The sequence below is a fragment of the Protopterus annectens genome, chromosome 3.part0, assembly GCF_019279795.1.
Source record: "Protopterus annectens isolate FY-2018-M chromosome 3.part0, PAN1.0, whole genome shotgun sequence".
Taxonomy (NCBI): domain Eukaryota; kingdom Metazoa; phylum Chordata; order Ceratodontiformes; family Protopteridae; genus Protopterus; species Protopterus annectens.
In genome coordinates this window covers 550,644,866-550,663,080 of record NC_056731.1, presented here as the reverse complement: position 1 = coordinate 550,663,080, position 18,215 = coordinate 550,644,866, and the positions used below count along the sequence as shown (strand labels likewise).

The 18,215-nt window shown below is 40.6% G+C and overlaps 1 protein-coding gene across 2 annotated transcripts in view; it reads right to left on the bottom strand.

Annotated features, from left to right (window-relative positions):
- Positions 1-18,215, bottom strand: part of MAK (male germ cell associated kinase) — a 1,846,682-nt gene that overhangs the window by 1,008,905 nt on the left and 819,562 nt on the right. For both annotated transcript variants that reach the window (XM_044064971.1, XM_044064972.1), the window contains exon 7: positions 12,382-12,553. In XM_044064971.1, coding sequence (XP_043920906.1) covers positions 12,382-12,553 — 172 coding nt within the window. The remainder of the gene's footprint in view (positions 1-12,381; positions 12,554-18,215) is intronic.

The following is an 18,215-nucleotide window of genomic DNA, read 5'->3' as shown; positions in this document are numbered from 1 at the left end:
CCTTCTGGGCTGATTTCTATCCCTTTCACCTTTTAGGCTTAAAAACGTGCGTGTTTGCGCATTTTTCACACAGTGCAGCACCGTGGGGCTATGGTTAAACTATTCCTAGATGCCAGAAAGTCTGCTCTTCAAATTTTCCCTTAGAACTAGCTAGTTTCTCAGTAGTAGCACTGAAATCTGAACCCCTGTGACTAGCACTTGCACTAGAACCTGCTGGAAAGCACTAGGAAGCCTTAAACTGATACAAGCACTCAACTCTCCTTGTTAAAAAGGAGAAATTAATTTAGGCATTAAACAGCCTATAACTGCAAAGTACCTTGCAAAGGTAAGGGAAAACAGCTAAACAGGCATGTCCATGGGTCAGCTTCCGGTGATTTGTCCTGTCCACTTGGTGAATCTGGGCATACTGGGGCAATGTCTCATGTACACAGACAACCCACTCCTCCTACCACCCAACACTACAACCTGAGAGAGATGCACTTACATAGCCAAACTGGAAGCAAAGCTCTCTCCAGCCAAGACTGTGCTGGACAGTCAAGAGGAGAAGGATAACACCTGCACTACACCTTAAGCAACACATAGCCCTTCAAAACCCACACCATCAACACCCACGCATAGCAACACTAAACCCACATATGCGGAGGCCCTTTACATTAAGCTGCCCAAGCAACAAGGACCTCCGAAACTGAAACGCAAACAAACACCAGTCACAACCAAAGTGACACATGGCTCACAACACCAGTGTGCCACCCAACAACAGCCCCTAAGGCAAGACAACGTACCCAACACTTTAGTCATAGGTGACTCTATAGTCAGGCACACTGATGTCCCACTCACCAGGCTGAACAAGGAGAAAATTACAGTCAGCTGCCTGTTGAGTGCCAGGATCTGCCACATAATGCATGCATTCAAGTCACTCCACAACAAGTACAAATAAGACTATGTCATTGTCCATGTTGGAGTGAATGACCTGAGATGTACCTCCCTGGACTACATGAAAAGAGACATGGAAGAGCTCTCGGATCATGTGGCCCAGGCAGGTATGACTCTAGCACTGAGTAGCATACTGCCTTTGCCCAGAATTATACCACAGTATAAGGACAAAATGACTGACTTCAACAATTGGCTAAGCTTCTGGTGTCATTCAAAGGGGATCCAGTATCTGTCTGCCTGGGACGACATGATCGACAAACCACAGTGCTTTGCCAGAGATGGTCTGCACTTGTCATCCCTGGAATTCAGGTTACTGGCTAAAACTCTTGCCACCCCTATAGCGCCTTTTTTAGGCAAGGTTCAAAGGACAAAACCACCACCGTAACAGATACAAGCATGCAAAATTTGAAGGTAATGCTACTCAATGCTAGAAGTCTAAACCTCAAAATGCACTCTCTTGAGGCACTCCTAAAAATGGAGCACATCGATATCTGTGCAGTAACTGAGACCTGGTTCAAGGCTCCAGAGCGCACCCCTGCAATACCAGGCTACAACTCTTACCACACTTTTCAGCCACAAAACCAAGACCAAAACACTACAGGTGGAGGAGTGTCCATATTCACCAAGGATATTCACATCTCCAGGCTAGTTGCCCAACACAATGCATCTGAAATTCTCCAGGTGCAACTAACACTAGGTAAGACTGCAATCCAAATTATAGCTTGCTACAGATCCCCCACCATGCCCCAAGATTCTCACTACACCTTTCTAAACATACTGGAAAATATTAAGATACAACCAAACACCCTAATACTGGGTGATTTCAACTACCCTGCCATTAACTGGGAAAACTACTCGGGTACTAACACCTTTTTCCCAACGGTTCTTGGAATTCATAAATTCCAATGCCCTGGATCAACTAATCCATTGTCCCACCAGGGGATCCAATATCCTAGATCTGGTCATTACCAACATGGGAGGTAGATGCTCCACACCAGTGGTCACCCCCTCACTGGTTAGGTCTGGCCATAAGTAAATCTCTGTTGACATTCACATCTCACCTCCAGTAAAGAAACCTCCATAAAAAACTTCTCCAAAGCCAACTTCACACCGCTCAAGTCAGAAGTGACAAACATCATGACACCCATGCAGACATGAGCTGAAAGTTCTACTGCTGAATCCTACACTAAGGCACTGTACGAGCACATTCACTTGTGCATGAATCCTGCCATCCCAAATAGAACCAAGACACTCTCCTCCAAAAAAAGGAAGCCAATCTGGTGGTCCCCTGCCATAAACAAACTATACAACAGAAGAAAGAAACTGTTGCAGAAAAGCGGAAAATCTCAGGATGCAAAAAACTCCCTTACCAGCCTCAGTAAGAAGCTGAGATCCCTCATAAAATACTCTAAAACTAGTTACGAAAATAAAATTGCCAAAGATTCCAAAGACAACCACAAGGATTTCTATAGTTATGTCAAGAATCTAAATGGCAATGCTCTGAGCTACAACAGAATGGCATTAAATATACTGATCCCAAGGGTATTGCCAATATCTTGGCAGATCGATTTAGTGGCAACTTCACCCCCCTCTCACACCCTAAAGGGCCCATCTCATTATCAAAATATTGCCAAATTCTGGTAATCAAGGCCACACAGGTAGAAGCCATACTCTCCAAAGCTAAAAATACAGTATCCATGGGACAAGATGACATCCCGAGCTGTGTACTACATGAACTACAAAATTAACTGGCACCTCACCTAAGTGGCATGTTTAATCATAGCCTCACCTCAGGCTTCATGCCCACTGAGTGGCGCACAGCTACAGTTATCCCACTCCACAAGGGGGGATCCACCTTGGATCCTGGGAACTACCGTCCCATCAGTCTGACAAGCCTGATCTGCAAGGGGATGGAACGCATTATCATGGAACTTATAAACAAAGACATTGGCAATCTTCAAATACTGGACCCCATCCAGTTTGGGTTCATGAAGGGCCAATCTTGTCTCCTGAACCTGAATGACTTCTTCGAATCAGTCTCCAGAGCTGTGGACAAGGGTAAAGCAGTCCACACAGCCTATCTGGACCTCGCCAAGGCCTTCGACACCATCCCTCACTCTATAGATAAACTTTCTAAGCTGGGCATAAATCCCTACATCATTCATGGGTTGCCAACTGGCTTATCAACAGAACCCAGACAGTAAAAATAGCCAACTCCAAATCCAGCTCCAGACAAGTGGAGTACCTCAGGGTTCAGTCCCAGGACCACTCTTGTTTGGCATCTACTTCTCTGAAGTACAGGCCAACACTAAGGGACTCTGGCTATCAAAGTTCACAGACGACTGCAAACTGGGAGCCATTAATGAATCCCCAAATTATGTGGATATTCCACAAAAAAAGCCTTACAGAAACAGATGCTTGGTGCCAGAGCCATGGGCTCAAGCTTAATGCCAAGAAATGTATAGTTATCCCCTTTGGGAAAAAACATGTACCCGTGAATTACCACATAGGTGGCAGTAGACTAAACACTGAGAGTGGTTTGGGAGACTTAGGGACACAGGTGGACAGTGGTCTCACCTTCGATAACCACATCACCACAACAGTCAGGAAATCCTTCTATGTGGCACACCCCATCACTAAGGGCTTTTCATCCAGAAAAAAGGAGGACATTGTCCCACTGTACTCATCCCTCATTAGACCCATTATAGAGTACAATGCCCTTTTGGTATGTACCTCACAAGACATCTGCAACAGCTGGAAAGGCCATAGAAATACCTCACTAATAGAATCACAGGCCTAAAGCAGATGCCCTATGCTGACCATCTAAAAAACTCCAGCTATACTCTGCGGCATATTGTCTACTCAGAGGCGATCTCTGCTTAACATACAAGGCCATGTCAAACCCAAAGCTGTTGGACATGCTCCACTTAAAGAAATCCCAATCCCTCAGAGCCACATGCTCCAGGGATCTAAACCTTGTCATCACAATGAACAAAACATGCTGGAGGGATAGGTTCCCGACCCAGAGACTCCCCATACTCTGGAATAGACTGCCCATACATGTCAAGCAGAGCGCCTCCTTGGCCCTCTTCAAAAGGAACCTTGACGATTGGATGGGAGATAGGAAATACTCCCCAGGGATCACGTCAGTCACCCTGCTAGACAGGGGTCCAGGGACATAAATATTGTGGGAAGAAATATCCAGGGAATTGTTATGGCTAGGCTTGTACAGGCCCTAGGGCAGATAGCCTAGTACCAACCTATGAACCTATTAGTAAATGTAGCATCATAAAACTTAGCAAAAAAAAAAAAGTTTCAGAATAAATGGTTTAATTATAAGAAATCATACCTACATTAAAGATCTAACAAACAGGGTATAAAGAACAAGTCCATATAAAATCACTTTAGCTAGCAGATCTAGGAGACTCTCTCTTTCTCTCTGATGCCCACCCTGTGGGAGGAAAAAAGACACCTTGTTGAAGTTTTCAGTGGTTTATTCAGTTAAGTAGGTAGATGGCTGAGTGTTCTTGTTCTTGTCAGTTCTGAACAAGAACACTCATCCATCTACCTACTTAACTGAATAAATTACTGGAAACTTCAATAAGGTGTCTTTATTCCTCCCACAGGGAGGGTATCAGAGAGACAGTCTAACAGATTTGGCAGATAAAGTGATTTTATCTGGACTTAGCCTTTATACTTTGTTTCTTGTTAGTCTTGTCACCCTCTGGGTCACAGGTGGGATACCAAACTTTGCTCGAGCCTTATGGATTACCTGTTTACATTAAAGATCTAAGGATAATAGTAAACAGTTTAAACTTTGACCACTGGTTACCTTATAGAGTCAGAAAAACATTCTGTACCCTGTCCAATTTTTAGTGGAGTAGCTAGACACTTCTTTTTTGGTTTAAAACCTCACAGGTCCAACTCAATACATTTTGTAGCCACCAAACAAGCCACCTAAAATAAAAAAAGGTACAATGGCTCCTTACAAGAAAAGACAGGCAGCTGGAGAACTTATCTATTCAGAAATGTTGCAGGAAATATCATAACAATCTGTCTTTTGTATAGGTTACTAATAGGTGATGTCTGCCTGCTCTATGAGGCAGTGTTGGTACCAGTTATATTTGAAAATATGAGTCTGGAAAGCACCACTGACGCAGCTAACACTAGATAAAAGAAACATTTGCTAAAAATTAATATTAACAGAAAACAATTAACATGTAAAATGCAACTCCTTCAAAGATTAGGTAATACGCTCCCTTATACAAACAGAGAAAATACATTTTTAATTTTCTTCAGAATAATACTGATATGTATATAGCAAGTAAAAAAAAAATCAAGATACGGTTACAGTAGTCAAGTTTATTTTCCTAAAGAAAACATCAGTCTTCAAAGCATACATCTATGGCAACAACTGATTGTACTGCACAAGTTTTAGCACTCAACCTAAATTACAGGTACTTGTGCTTATGCAAAATATAAGAACAGTCTTATTAAATCATTGTATCACACTTTCTATAGAAAGCTGCGAGAACAGACACAGATGCACAATAATACCTTGCTAGTATGGGTTTTGCGCAAAAGCAATACACACAACTGACAAATTAAGCTATCATACTAAAGTAAACATGATGTCTGGTGATCCAAAGCCAGTGAGTGGGTCATAAGCTTGACAACCAAGCACATGAACTAATGTAACATCAACTTACGAAAGGTCTTATCATAACCTTAGTTCCATTCACAAGAAAGAACACTGCTGTGTGAGTCATGACACTAATCCTGCATTATGTTTGCTGGAACTTAAAATAGTCAGATGGGATTGATTGCAACTTACTGCACAAAAGTGAAACTGATTATTCAAGCAGGATAAACAAGAGTTACTTTAGACATGTTCTACCCATAAAGGTATAGTGTACATCACAAAAAGTATCATCAAAGAAATAAGTGTAAATTTCAACTTGGGTGTGGAGTGAGATGACTTCCTATCATAGCGCCTAACGTCTTTTCTGAAGAATCAGGGACAAAGACAAAATAATGGAGGAACAAACTCCCAAATTCAGGGAGAATTTTTAATATCACTCTACTTCACTTTAAAAGTTAACAGGAACACATGTTTTGCATCAACCTGCATTTTCCGGACAGTAAATATTTAACACAAATGTCAATTATTATTCACTGATTAGAATCCAAAATGATTTATTGGAAATTCAAAAGTTTTATGAGGAACACAGCAAAGTTATGAGGCACAAATCAGATACTGTTGAAAGGTGTACATCATATATTTAGATTTATGATGCTGAGAAGACGGTTGTTGGCCAGGTCACTGAATATATTTTCAAGAAGAGGGATAATTCTTAAGAAAGGCATGAACGTCTGGAATGTAGTCCTCTTGCTGCTGCTCCTAAAGATGTCCTCCTCCTTTGTATGAGTTCAAGCTATCCAAAGTAGATGGACCAAACAAGAGGAAGTGTCTAAATCTTGAGCTTTAATCTTGGAGTCAGATGCTAGGGTATTGCAGGTGTCAGCCTTGTGAATCGTGAACTAGTTCTTTGATATTATGCAATAGTACAAGCAGGATCACATCTGGATCTCCAGGACCAGGCAACAGAGAAAAAACACCATTATGCAAGCATTTTCAAGTGTTCTGGGAACAACTGACTGTACACACATTGCCATCAAGGCCCCTCCTATTTCAGAAGGACTGCAATACATCAACAGGAAAGGCTTCCACTCCATTAACTATCACGTGGTCTGTAATACACAAAGTATTACTTATAATGTATCCAGGTGCCACCCACGCAGTTCTCATGATTGTCACATATGGCACGCATCTGACCAATATCAGAGGTTGCTGTACAGGGACTGCCTATAGGGTCATCTAGCTGTTATGTATATACACAGACTAGTGATCTGTACACACAGGTACCATGTAAACAGGGAGCAGGCCATATATAACATACTGTATTTTGCTTGCTTTAGGCAATGTCAGATGTACCCTAGAGCCCAGGCTGATTATGCCCATCAGCAGAATGACTGCCATTCAGGAAATGGCCTATAACGCAAAACATAATAGTAGAGTGGGTGTTCAGCCAACTCATGGGATTCTTTTGTTACCTAAATATGTCAGTAGGGCACTGCAATAAATGCCAAAATCTATGGGAAGATTTTTTTCTGTGTACAATGCTGCAGAACACGGTACTATGCACACAGTGTGTATCAGGTTAACCTCTTGGCAGAACCTTCCCAACAATCTGTTCCAACAGTAGAAAGGCAGAGTTTGCACTCAGGTGAAGGAAACACAAAATACAGAAAAGTAGTAGCAATGAGGTTGTGTCTGGATCACCACTATGGGGCATGACTCAGACAATACAAAATAAATTGGTTACCACATCAAATCTATGCAGTTCACTGCATTAACTAACCAAGCTGTCCATCAGACATAACCAAATCCAGACTGGTTAAGGGATAGGTAGGCTATAGTCATCACCTTCACATGTTGTTAGATTTGACGGAGGGACAGACAACTGCCAAAAATGTGAGAGGGGAAAGGGACCTGGAAAGCCCCACCCCCCCAAAAAAGAGAAGTAAATCGTACAGTGCCATGTATGTAGATTACAATGCCTGCCTCACTGTGACAAACATCACCACGAGGATTTTTGTTACTGCTGATGCACTTTATAAGATGGTTCTTCTTTCTAAATTCTATAACTCCTTCTTTAACTGTGAAAAGCTGCAAATCTATGGAATCTGTATTAGAATTATACAAATCCACGGCTGTATGTCACTAAAGAAGGTTGTGCAAGATGACCTTGGAACTTTATTAAAAGTTAGTAAGGGTGGGACTTCCAAGATGGCTGCACACTGATCAACAGCTTAATTTCAGCTGTCCAAGTGTGAAAAAAGAAACTGAGACAAGGGCCAGTAACTCTGCCAGATTTAGTAAATTCTGTTACTGGACAGTAAATATACTGCCTGGATGCCAGCAAAGAAGAAACTTAGAGAGCCTGAAAGAAAATCAGCTAGAAAAGGTGAGGCAGGAAGAAAGGCTCCTCTTCAAAAGGGGTCAGCAGGGGTCTGCCCTGGTGTCACAGTTTCAGGTGCAGAGGGTGGTGGTGGCTGAGGTGCAGCAGCAACTGAATGGTGGCCTCATCAACATGGAGTGATTTTTAGCATGACTTGTGGGGTCACATGATCATCAGTCCACAGCCAACTGGTTACCAGAGAAGTAAATGATCCCTAACATGAGACACCCAGATGTGTGAGATGCATGGGTTTGTTACTCTTAGGGCCAGCTTTGCATCCAGCCATACTAGCACCTTACTCTATACCAATCCAAGATATTCAAGGTGTTCTCTACCATATATGTCATTCCTTATTCCTTGTTCATTGTTCAACCCTCTGCATCAGCACTTGTCTACTTTCTGTACTCTACATCTTTTCTGCAGCTAACACCCCTTTTATGCCTGCATGTTCTCCCCTGTTGAATGCCCTTTTCACTCTACCCAGCTACAGTCTTCCCTCACATACCCTTTCCTGTACATGAAAAAGGGGCTCTTTCCCATTGAAGGCAGTGTTAGCCTTTCTTCTCCTCCACCTTTCATTCCTCATTGTTACTCTTGTGTGGTTCCAACTGCTTGCTAATTTCTCCTTTACTACTTTCCTATTTAACCCATTTCCTCTCCAGTTATATGATGTAAAGGCTTGGCACTTGGGTGTGCAGTCTCACAGTGGTCTATGTGATGGCCTCTGTGCTGCATTTTTGTGCTAGGCAAGCATGAGATACACTGCAAGTGTGTGTACTGATTCAGTTGCTCTACATTGCCTTCATTGTCACACTCACCTACCCCATCAGTCATGCAGCCTTCTATAGTGTTCCTCCTGCTATCAAGTACCCTAGAGTGACTTCTATTAGCGCTACTTTCCACTTATTTTGTGGGCCTTTGTTCAGTCTGCTAGCGATATTTAATATATAATAAAAGTCTGATTAGTTAGGAGGATCATCATGCAGCAACCCCAGTGAAAAACAGTGCAGAGCAGGCTCACAGCACTTGCTTATAAATGTCAGCCTTAATGTTCTCAAGCAAGTTCTCAGGAGCAAGCCATACATGTCCACATAAAACTGGTCATAGCTACGATGGTGATAACATCTCCAGTACCATATATGTGTTGTGCCCTGCACCTGCTAACCTTCAGGCAGATCTTTATGACTCCTTTCATTCATTCCCTAACCAGAAAAGGCTAAGGTAGCCACTAGGGGATTTTTTCTTATTATGGAACTGACATTCCCTGTGTATGGCCCAAGTACGTGGGAGTGCAATGGTGCAGTTTGGGGGCATATGTCTTTGTCATTTTGAGACTCTGCAGGTGGCTGTAGGAAAACTGTATGTCTCCTAAACATGCCACCACCTTCTGTCTGGGACAAGCAAGCAGCCTCTACCACATCATTTTTCTTCCTTCTCAACAGGCTCCTCCTGTATCCAGGTCACCAAAAGAACCATGGCCAGTTGGGTCATGGTTAGGGCTTCATACGTTTGTGCCATACAGCCAACAGAGACAAATTGCCACTAAAGCTGAATTTTAATACTTCCACAATAGGAGAAAATATCTTCAAGCAAGTATGAAATGAATAATAATAATAAAAATGTTAATAAATAAATAAAAATAAAGTTTTCAGGCACCACTGCTGCTATGTAAATACCCACTGCAATGAACTCAAGCACAAAACCCATATTAATCCCAAAAGGGAAGGCAATGTCTGTGTTTAGAATTTTAGGCTGGAGGTAAAACGGTTAACGTTAACTTATAACCTAGATGGTATGATTTACTGTTAAAATGACTCTCCCTGAGGAAAAAATAAATATGTGCTGTAGAAATGACATACATTCAGTTGTAGGGAAGAAGCAAAATGCATCCTCATTTTGGCAATATAAGGAAAAAAAAGATGGTACACAGAAGCGTTACAGGGTATACCAAGTACATAATTTGTTATAAAATGAAGGCTGGAAATAGTAAAGCAGTTTTGGGTACTAGGGTATATAGTTCATTATGTGAAGGAATAAAAATCGTATTTGTGTCATAGTTGTAAAGGGTAATCATGTCATAAAAAGTGAATTTAGGCACATCTAAGAAAGATAGTTTATGCTAGAATTATTGCAAATCATAGAAAGAGTGGCAATTGAGGTTGTTTTCTAAAGGAATTAAATGGTATAATGAAGACAATATGTTGGATCAGCATATAAAGGTTTGATAAATCTGATATGGAAAAGAAAGACAAAGAAAATCTTAGAAACTTGTACCTGCTTTCTTTATTAAATGGTAACTACATGATATTGCAAATCTGTTTCAGATGAGATTGGTAAATTGTACTGAATGCAACAGAAGAGGAAATAGGAGGTTTTGGGAGGGGAGAGGCAGACATTTGTCTGAAGAGTCACTTGCAGTCAGATTTTGAGATTCTACAGTAGACTGTGAAGGTTTCTAAGCCATACAATTCAGTTAAATTCTCATAATCTAGAGATTCACCAAGGGAATATGGTTTAGGTTTGAGGTTTAGGAGGAAGAGCTGTAGCAAACTCATATCAGAGACCAATTGTGAGTGAATTCAGATGGGAATTAGGGTAAAGCAAATATGTTCTTTAAGTTCATTTGGTTGAGCTTTGAGTAAATGCAGTCATACAGAAAGCCAAAAGACAGGGCACGTCTGGCACAGTTAGGATATGACATAGAAAAGAGCTCCCATTTACTCTCGCTTACACAGAACTATGTCAAAAGTCCAAAACTGAACAAGCTAAAGTTCTAATAGTAGTTTTGAAGAATTTTGGTGTAGAAGCAATAAGTCTAAAGTTAAAAGGCTTGGAAATGAAGAAATTATAAACATAATTTGTAATTTCCTTTTTAAGCTACATATCAAGTTTTTAAGAGTAGAATTTGAAAAGTACAGCTGTGTAAAATCTTACCATAACAGTAGATGTCCCTTCTTTTCACTGTTGCACTATTCTTTACATAGGGATCCCCTGTCAAAGGCAGACAGATGTCTGGCCAATACACCAAAACCTTTTGGTTGTAAAGGGTAGTCTGTATGTCACACATATGCTCCCCATGCACGGCGTAAGGCATAAAGATGATATCTGGATGTACCATTCTCAGAATTGAAAAGCCTCAGTAGGAATAACAGTGCAAGTGTAAAAACAGGTAAACACATCCAGAAGGAAACAGGACCAGCAGTAGGAGAGAAGGAGTGACTACTGCAACAGTGAAGAGAAGGACATCTACTATTATGGTAAGACTTTTACACAAATGCACTATGTCCTTCCATACAGCTGTTGCAGTATTCTTCACAATTGGGAGAATGCAAAAGCTCAGGAAGAAGACTGGGATGAGGAAGGGCTAGCAGAGCCCTCTAGGAAGCCATTGAGAATGGCCCTGGCAAAGCCAGTTCTGGCCCTCGAAATCCCATCCAATTGTATCGATATTGACCCCTGCCTAATGCAGCTAAAGAGATATTGAATATTGTTTGTATATTGTTTATTTGCATTATAATAATTTTCATATTTCTATAAATATCTCAACATTCAGGTAACACAGACAGAACTGCATAGCCTCATATGAAAGCTCACAGCTGTATGAAGAAAATCCTGATGGCAGTATGTGTCTTGCTTGAATGGTTAGTGAAATATCATAAGCCGTTTACACAACATTACAAAACCGATATTCACTGCCTTTATTTTGGCTTATAAAATCCAGTTTAAAGCATCAAACTGAATGAATACCACTAACATAAACATTAATTTATCCTGAATAGTTTGCCATTTAGTTTTCTAGTAACACTTATGGTTCCAGAGATATGAATATTTGTTTAAACTGTAAGGTGATAACTTAATTTTTTTAAAGGCTCAAGCCAGACCTACTGGGAGTTAAAAGTAAGAAATCCAAAAAACGAAAACAAACTAACGAAGTCCAGAAAAATCACTGCTTCCAGGCAGACCAACTCACAAGAATCCAAAGCCACTCAATATTAGTACAATTGTGGTTTAATTAAATAATAATAATTAAACCACAATTGTACTAATATTGGGTGGCTTTGGATTCTTGTGAGTTGGTCTGCCTGGAAGCAGTGATTTTTCTGGACTTCGGGAGATAAAAGTACACACACGCACACACACACACACACACACACACACAAATTGTACTGAAAGGAATGACTGATCATGATAGGGTACTTTGGATAGATTAAGGATCAGGAAACAAGACAATGTACCATTCATAGCACCTTATTAGTAAAACTCTATACATCATGTAAAATGACTTCACTTTACTCAAAATGAAAAAAAAACTCTCTGGGAATCAGCATTCCATTCCTTATGTTATGCATATCACGTACGTACTGATGTAAAGCTATACAGTGCAAATAAAGTATGAGCTCATCTTCTGCACCATCTGTGGACTTACCTTTGTTGGAGTTCCTAATACTTGGCAAATTTTAAAGATTTGATCTACTTCGCTTTTTCCTGGAAAAAGTGGTCGTAGTGTATATAGCTCTGCCATTATACAACCAACTGCCCAAACATCAATTGGAGAGCTATAAACAGATGATCTCAGTAGTACTTCTGGAGCACGGTACCTAGGCATTCAGCAAAAGTACTAGTATGAGTGACAGACAAATCTGTATGACAAGTTTTTGACTAGAAATTACTAGAAAATTTTCTTTCAATATGCACGTGTATGTTAAATGAATTTCAGTAGTACTTTATGAAGCATGATACCTAGAAATGCAGCAAAACTACCAGTATGACCCAAGGATAAAACTGTGATTATAAAATCCTAAGCACTTATTTGGTGTGTGTGTGTGTGTGTGTGTGTGTGTGTGTGCGCGCGCGCGCACATGCATCTTTTTCCCTCACTTCTAAGTCAGACTACAGCCAGATTTTCTTAGTTAGACATGTTAAAAGTAAAAATTTACTCAGCAAATTAATACCTTTCATTCCAGGATGATTCTCAAGGCCACTGTCGGGTGCATCTTATGCTCTGATGTACCGCCTATGCTAATCACTCTTCAATCAGTCAGGTTAAAAAATTAAACAAAACTATTGTAGTTTTTAACCATACCACCCGTACAACAACATCCTCAAAAGCAGAAAGGGAGAATAGGATGTGGTTCTCGAAATTCCAGATGTAATAACTCATAGTATCTCCCAAGGGACTGAGAAAAGTCACTGTTTTCCCACTGAAAGAACTGATTCATTCTGGAAATAGTTTCAGAGAAACAGAATCTTTCAAAGGGACTAGCTGAAACCACACTCCCCTCAGAATCTGAATCATAAATCTTGGAGGCAAAACGTAATTTGTCCTTTAACATTCATTTTTGAGGTTCGATCTCTTGAATTTTACTCTCTCCCTCTTATATTCACCAGAAACAGCCATACAGAAAGAGTCAAGAGCCTGAACAAAACCCTGATCTAAGCCCAATAAATCATTTCTGTCCAAAATAAAAGAGAGAGGAAAGGCATAAATCTAAGTTTTGTTTCTTTTTTGATAGGAATTTCTGAAGAAACAGACACACTTCTGGCACAGAAAAATTTCCCTAGAGATGGGCATACCTTAGAGTGACATTCTCTGCCCCTTTTCCAAGGACCAAAAAGAGTGTCTCTCCCTTCCATGACAAGGGCACTTCAACAGCCAAGTATGTCTATTTCCCCCAGTTCATAGTAGTTGAAAGGAACACCACCAACAAGATCCAAGGAAAAAGAGTGGTCTGAGGGACCAGATTTGGGCATAGCAGAGTCACCCATCTGTGGTTGAGACACTTTAGCAGCCTGCTGTATTTGAAAAGGCTGTTTGGTAATTTTCTTCTTTTTGTAGATGTAAGAAGAAAGAACCAAGTAACTGGTAGGTTGTTCCATGGTTAAGCCAAGAAAGATGCTGGATTGCCAGGGAAGCTTGGCAGTAGTAGTCAGTAAAATAGGTAAGTAGTAAGAAGAAAACACAGTAAAAAAACATTTTAAACATTCCATCCCTCAAAAGTAAATTAAACTTTCCTTGAAGAAAAAGTAGTTTAAGTTTGCCACAAAAGTAAAAAACTGACACTCATTTAAGAATAACTAAAAGTCACAAGACAGTCATTAAAAACACTTTTCCAGTTTTAAAACTATCTTAAAGAAAAATTACAATTTCTATTCTAAAAACAAAGTAAAGGGAATTCTTCCCCCAAAATAGAGGTCACCCTCCCAGAAAAAGGTCAGTGTTAGCCGTCCATCAATCCTCAAAAGCCCAAAGAGGAGTGCTCTCTGTGGCAGCAGGAAAGCTCTGAAGGGCATGGGACCCAAATCAGTCTTTTAGCTCAAGCTAACTATCCATGTGCGGAAGGTGTCCTGAAGCTTTGGAAGCTTAGCAGGATATAACCCATGCAGCTTAGGCTACTGCAGTAGTGATCCATAAGAACATCTGACATTACATCAGATGTGAAAAAAATAATTTATATATCTCTCAATATAAATGAGCTTTATTGTCACTGGAAATAACCTATCCGCCTTAAAAATACTGGTATCTACAAAATGGCACACTTTACATGCAGATGTGGATGTTCACATGTTCTTATACATAAATTACCTATTAAATGCACTATCATCATGCAAATTGTCTCATGAGAATTTTGCTAGAAAATCTGAAACTTTTTCAGAGCTACAGTCCTGTATTGGTAGATGTTAGGCTTACAGAGCAAATGCCTGGTTTCACAGGCTTCTCCAGTTATTCCATTTTTCCAGGAATAGTAAAATATTTGCATTTTCAGCTTCTCATTATGTGCAGGAAATGCATATTTTGCTGTGTATGTATTATATATGCCACTCTTATGGGCATTAAGTGAGCCACAAACATTAACATTTTTTCAACTTTTTCAAAATGTGGTCACTGAAAAGATTTGTTTTTCTTATTTCTAGACATCTTGTTTTGTGCCAAGGTCTGCTATACGTATGGCAATCTTCTTACCTGAATTTACTGTACATGGCTATGCGTTGTGTCTCAAGGAACGTGTAACATGCTCTGCTGTTTCTGTCCTAGAGATCACTCACACCCTTTACTCTTCTTTTCCATTACTATGTTACATGACACTGCAGTCTGTAATAAACAAAGGGCCAGATTCAATAACACCTACACTAAGTGTACACGATCTGTATTCAGGAACATCCCTACAATATTTTTTGTGCTTTCTAGTCAATCAGAAAGATTATACTATGTGTACATGTAGTTTACACTTTGTGGTAACATTTATGAATCCCCCTCAGTATTTAAATCTGCAATAAAATCAGTAGGAAAGCTAAAATTAGGAGTCAAAAGGTGTGAGTTATGGTTGTGTTGTCTGTTCACTCAGAACAGTGTACACTTACTGTATGTGTTAATGAATCCCAAGGTAACGCTTTAAATGGTTCATTCACTTTATTAACAAATACAAACTCTATAACAAGCCCAATACATGTGAAGAACTGCAAAAAAATTAGAATTTAGCAGCATAATACAGGGACAGAAAATACGAACTTTGGTCCAGACTATTTTGAACAGGTTGTAATAAGAAAAATATATCCAGTGTCTTACAAAAAATTTGCTCTAAGATCACAAAGTATCAACTAAACATAAATGAATGCACAACATGGAACACCACTTATATTAGCAAAGTAAAATTGTGTTAGGAACTTACAATAAATGTAGATCATTCAGTATATTCACTGCTGCAGTATGGAATTTTGGAATTCCTAACTGCAGATAATCTTAACTTGCTAGCCTGACCTCATGAGCTCTACCTCCCCTAGGCCACAGCCAACACCCTTCAACCGTTAAGCAAGGACAACAGTTGTATAAAACATGCATTACATGGTGCCGTCTTCACATCATTTTTGTCCTGGCTAAAGTCAGGTTAGAAGTGTACTGTGCCAAAGTCCTAGTGAATGTGATGGCAACAACTCTTTTTGCTCCAGGTGCACTACAGATGTCCCTAATCTCACTCTCCAAGCAGTATGTACAGGTAAAAGAAGGAAAAGGCCTAATAGGAAAGTGAAAGGAAAAGTGCACAAATGGGAGGAAGGAGCCGCTTGAACTCAGAGCAAGAGAAAGAAGAGGGCATCTGGACTGAGATAGTGAGTATACTCAAACATCTACATTTCATTTTACAAATATTGCACAAGGACAAGCTATGGGAATATCTCGCTTGCATTCATTGGAAACAGGATTTAGAAACAGAATTTTAAAATTAAAACAAAAACTTGAGGAAAGATCATATACATCTAAGGAGAGGATGGAAGGTTTCTTAGATTTAGATAATTTACGGTTAAATAGAGCAAGTCCATATTTTTCAGAACAAAATAATTTTGATGGTTCGTTAGCTTCTAACAGTAGTAAAAGGAGTGCAGATGAGCTTAAATGAGAAGTTATGTACCTACCATAACGTTCCATGTTAGTCTTCTCTCGCCTTCTTTCTTGCTTGATGGGTTCTGAGCCGATCCTTGGCTCCGACTCGGCACTTTGCTAAGCTCGAGAGTCACTTTTACCAGCCCGAGGCAGCCCCATATCCCATGATGCAAGGCGGTAAGTACCCAGATCTCGTTTAGTACCTATAGGCAATAACACCTAGCACAAAAAACTTCCCAGAAGGAAAGAAAGGCGAAAAGCCTAAAGGATGGGCTATAAGGAAGACCAGACAACTAGCTGGTCTTAAGAGGCAATCTTCCATATAGGGAGAAAAAAAGGGTCTGTCCAGGACAGGGGGCAGGAGGGAGGGTCGCAAGAAAGAAAACGAGAGAAGACAACTAACATGGAACGTTATGGTAGGTACATAACTTCTCAATGTTAAGTTGTCAATCTCGCCTTCATTCTTGCTTGATGGGACCGCGTCCCTAGCACCTCTATCCTGGGTGGCTCACTGGAACAGACTCTTGAGAACTGTAGAGCCAAAACTGGCTCTATCCCTGGAGGCCAAATCCAATTTGTAATGAGAAACAAAGGTATGAGGAGTGGCCCAAGTGGCTGCTGCACAAATAGTGTCTAATGGAAGTCTAGCCTGGAAAGCTGTGGAAGTGGCTAAGCTTCTGGTTGAATGTGCTTTCGGTTTTGAGCACAGCTGTTTTCCCCTGAGCTGACAGATTTCGGAGATGGTGGAAGAAAGCCATCTAGATAAGGTCACTTTGGAGACAGGAAGGCCTTTCTTATTTTCAGCATAAGAAAGAAAGAGCTGATCGGATTTCCTGAATTGTTTTGTTCTGTCCAAATAATATCTGAGTTGGCGGTGAACATCAAGATAATGTAATTTTTGTTCCGATCTGTTTGAGTAATTAGGGAAAAATACATGGAGGTCAATAGATTGGTTTAAATTATTTTTCGAGGCCACCTTAGGTAAAAAGGTTGGATTAGTTCTCAAGGATACCCTGTCTTTGTGGAAGACCAAATAAGGGGGACGAACAGAGAGAGCATGAAGTTCTGACACTCTCCTTGCCGAGGTAATAGCAACAAGGAAGAGTGTTTTCCATGAAAGAAACTTCAGGGAAAATGAAACAGCTGGCTCGAAGGGAGGAAGAATTAAGGATGTCAGCACTAGATTTAGGTCCCATTGAGGAGGAGGACTCCTAACTGGAGGTTTAAGGAGAAAAATTCCTTTTAGAAAGGCTCTACAAAGCCTGTGGGACATAATGTTGTGATCTGCAAACCCGACATGAAAGTTCGAGATAGCAGCCAACTGAACTTTGACCGTGGAAGATGAAGAGCCCGAGTGAAATATTTCTGCTAAGAAATCCAAAACTGCATGAACAGGGGCAGTAAAGGGATCTATATTTTTAGCTCTTGCCCAACAAGAAAAGCGTTTCCACTTGCTGGTATAAATCCTTCTAGTAGAGGATTTAAGGGAAGCCACTATGATATCCCTAACAGGATTAGAGATCATAGGAAGCCTGGCTAAGGAAGGAAGTGGAGCAACCAAGCTGTGAGGTTGAGAGAAGGGATAGACCGATGCAGCTGACCCGATTGGTGAATCAGAAGGTCTGGCAGTGGGTCCAGATGCCACAGCTGCACCAATAGGTGACGATGGAGGAACGGGAACCAAATCTGTCGAGGCCAATAGGGAGCAATGAGAATCATTTTGGCTCTCAAAACGGTGGCTTTCTGGAGTACTTGTGGAATCAACGGAAAGGGAGGAAAGGCATAAAGAAGTCCCTGGGGCCAATCCTGGGTTAGAGCGTCTCTGGGGGATGGCCTGGCAGTGGGAAGAGAGAAAAGAAGTCTGGGCATTTGCTGTTCTGGGAAGT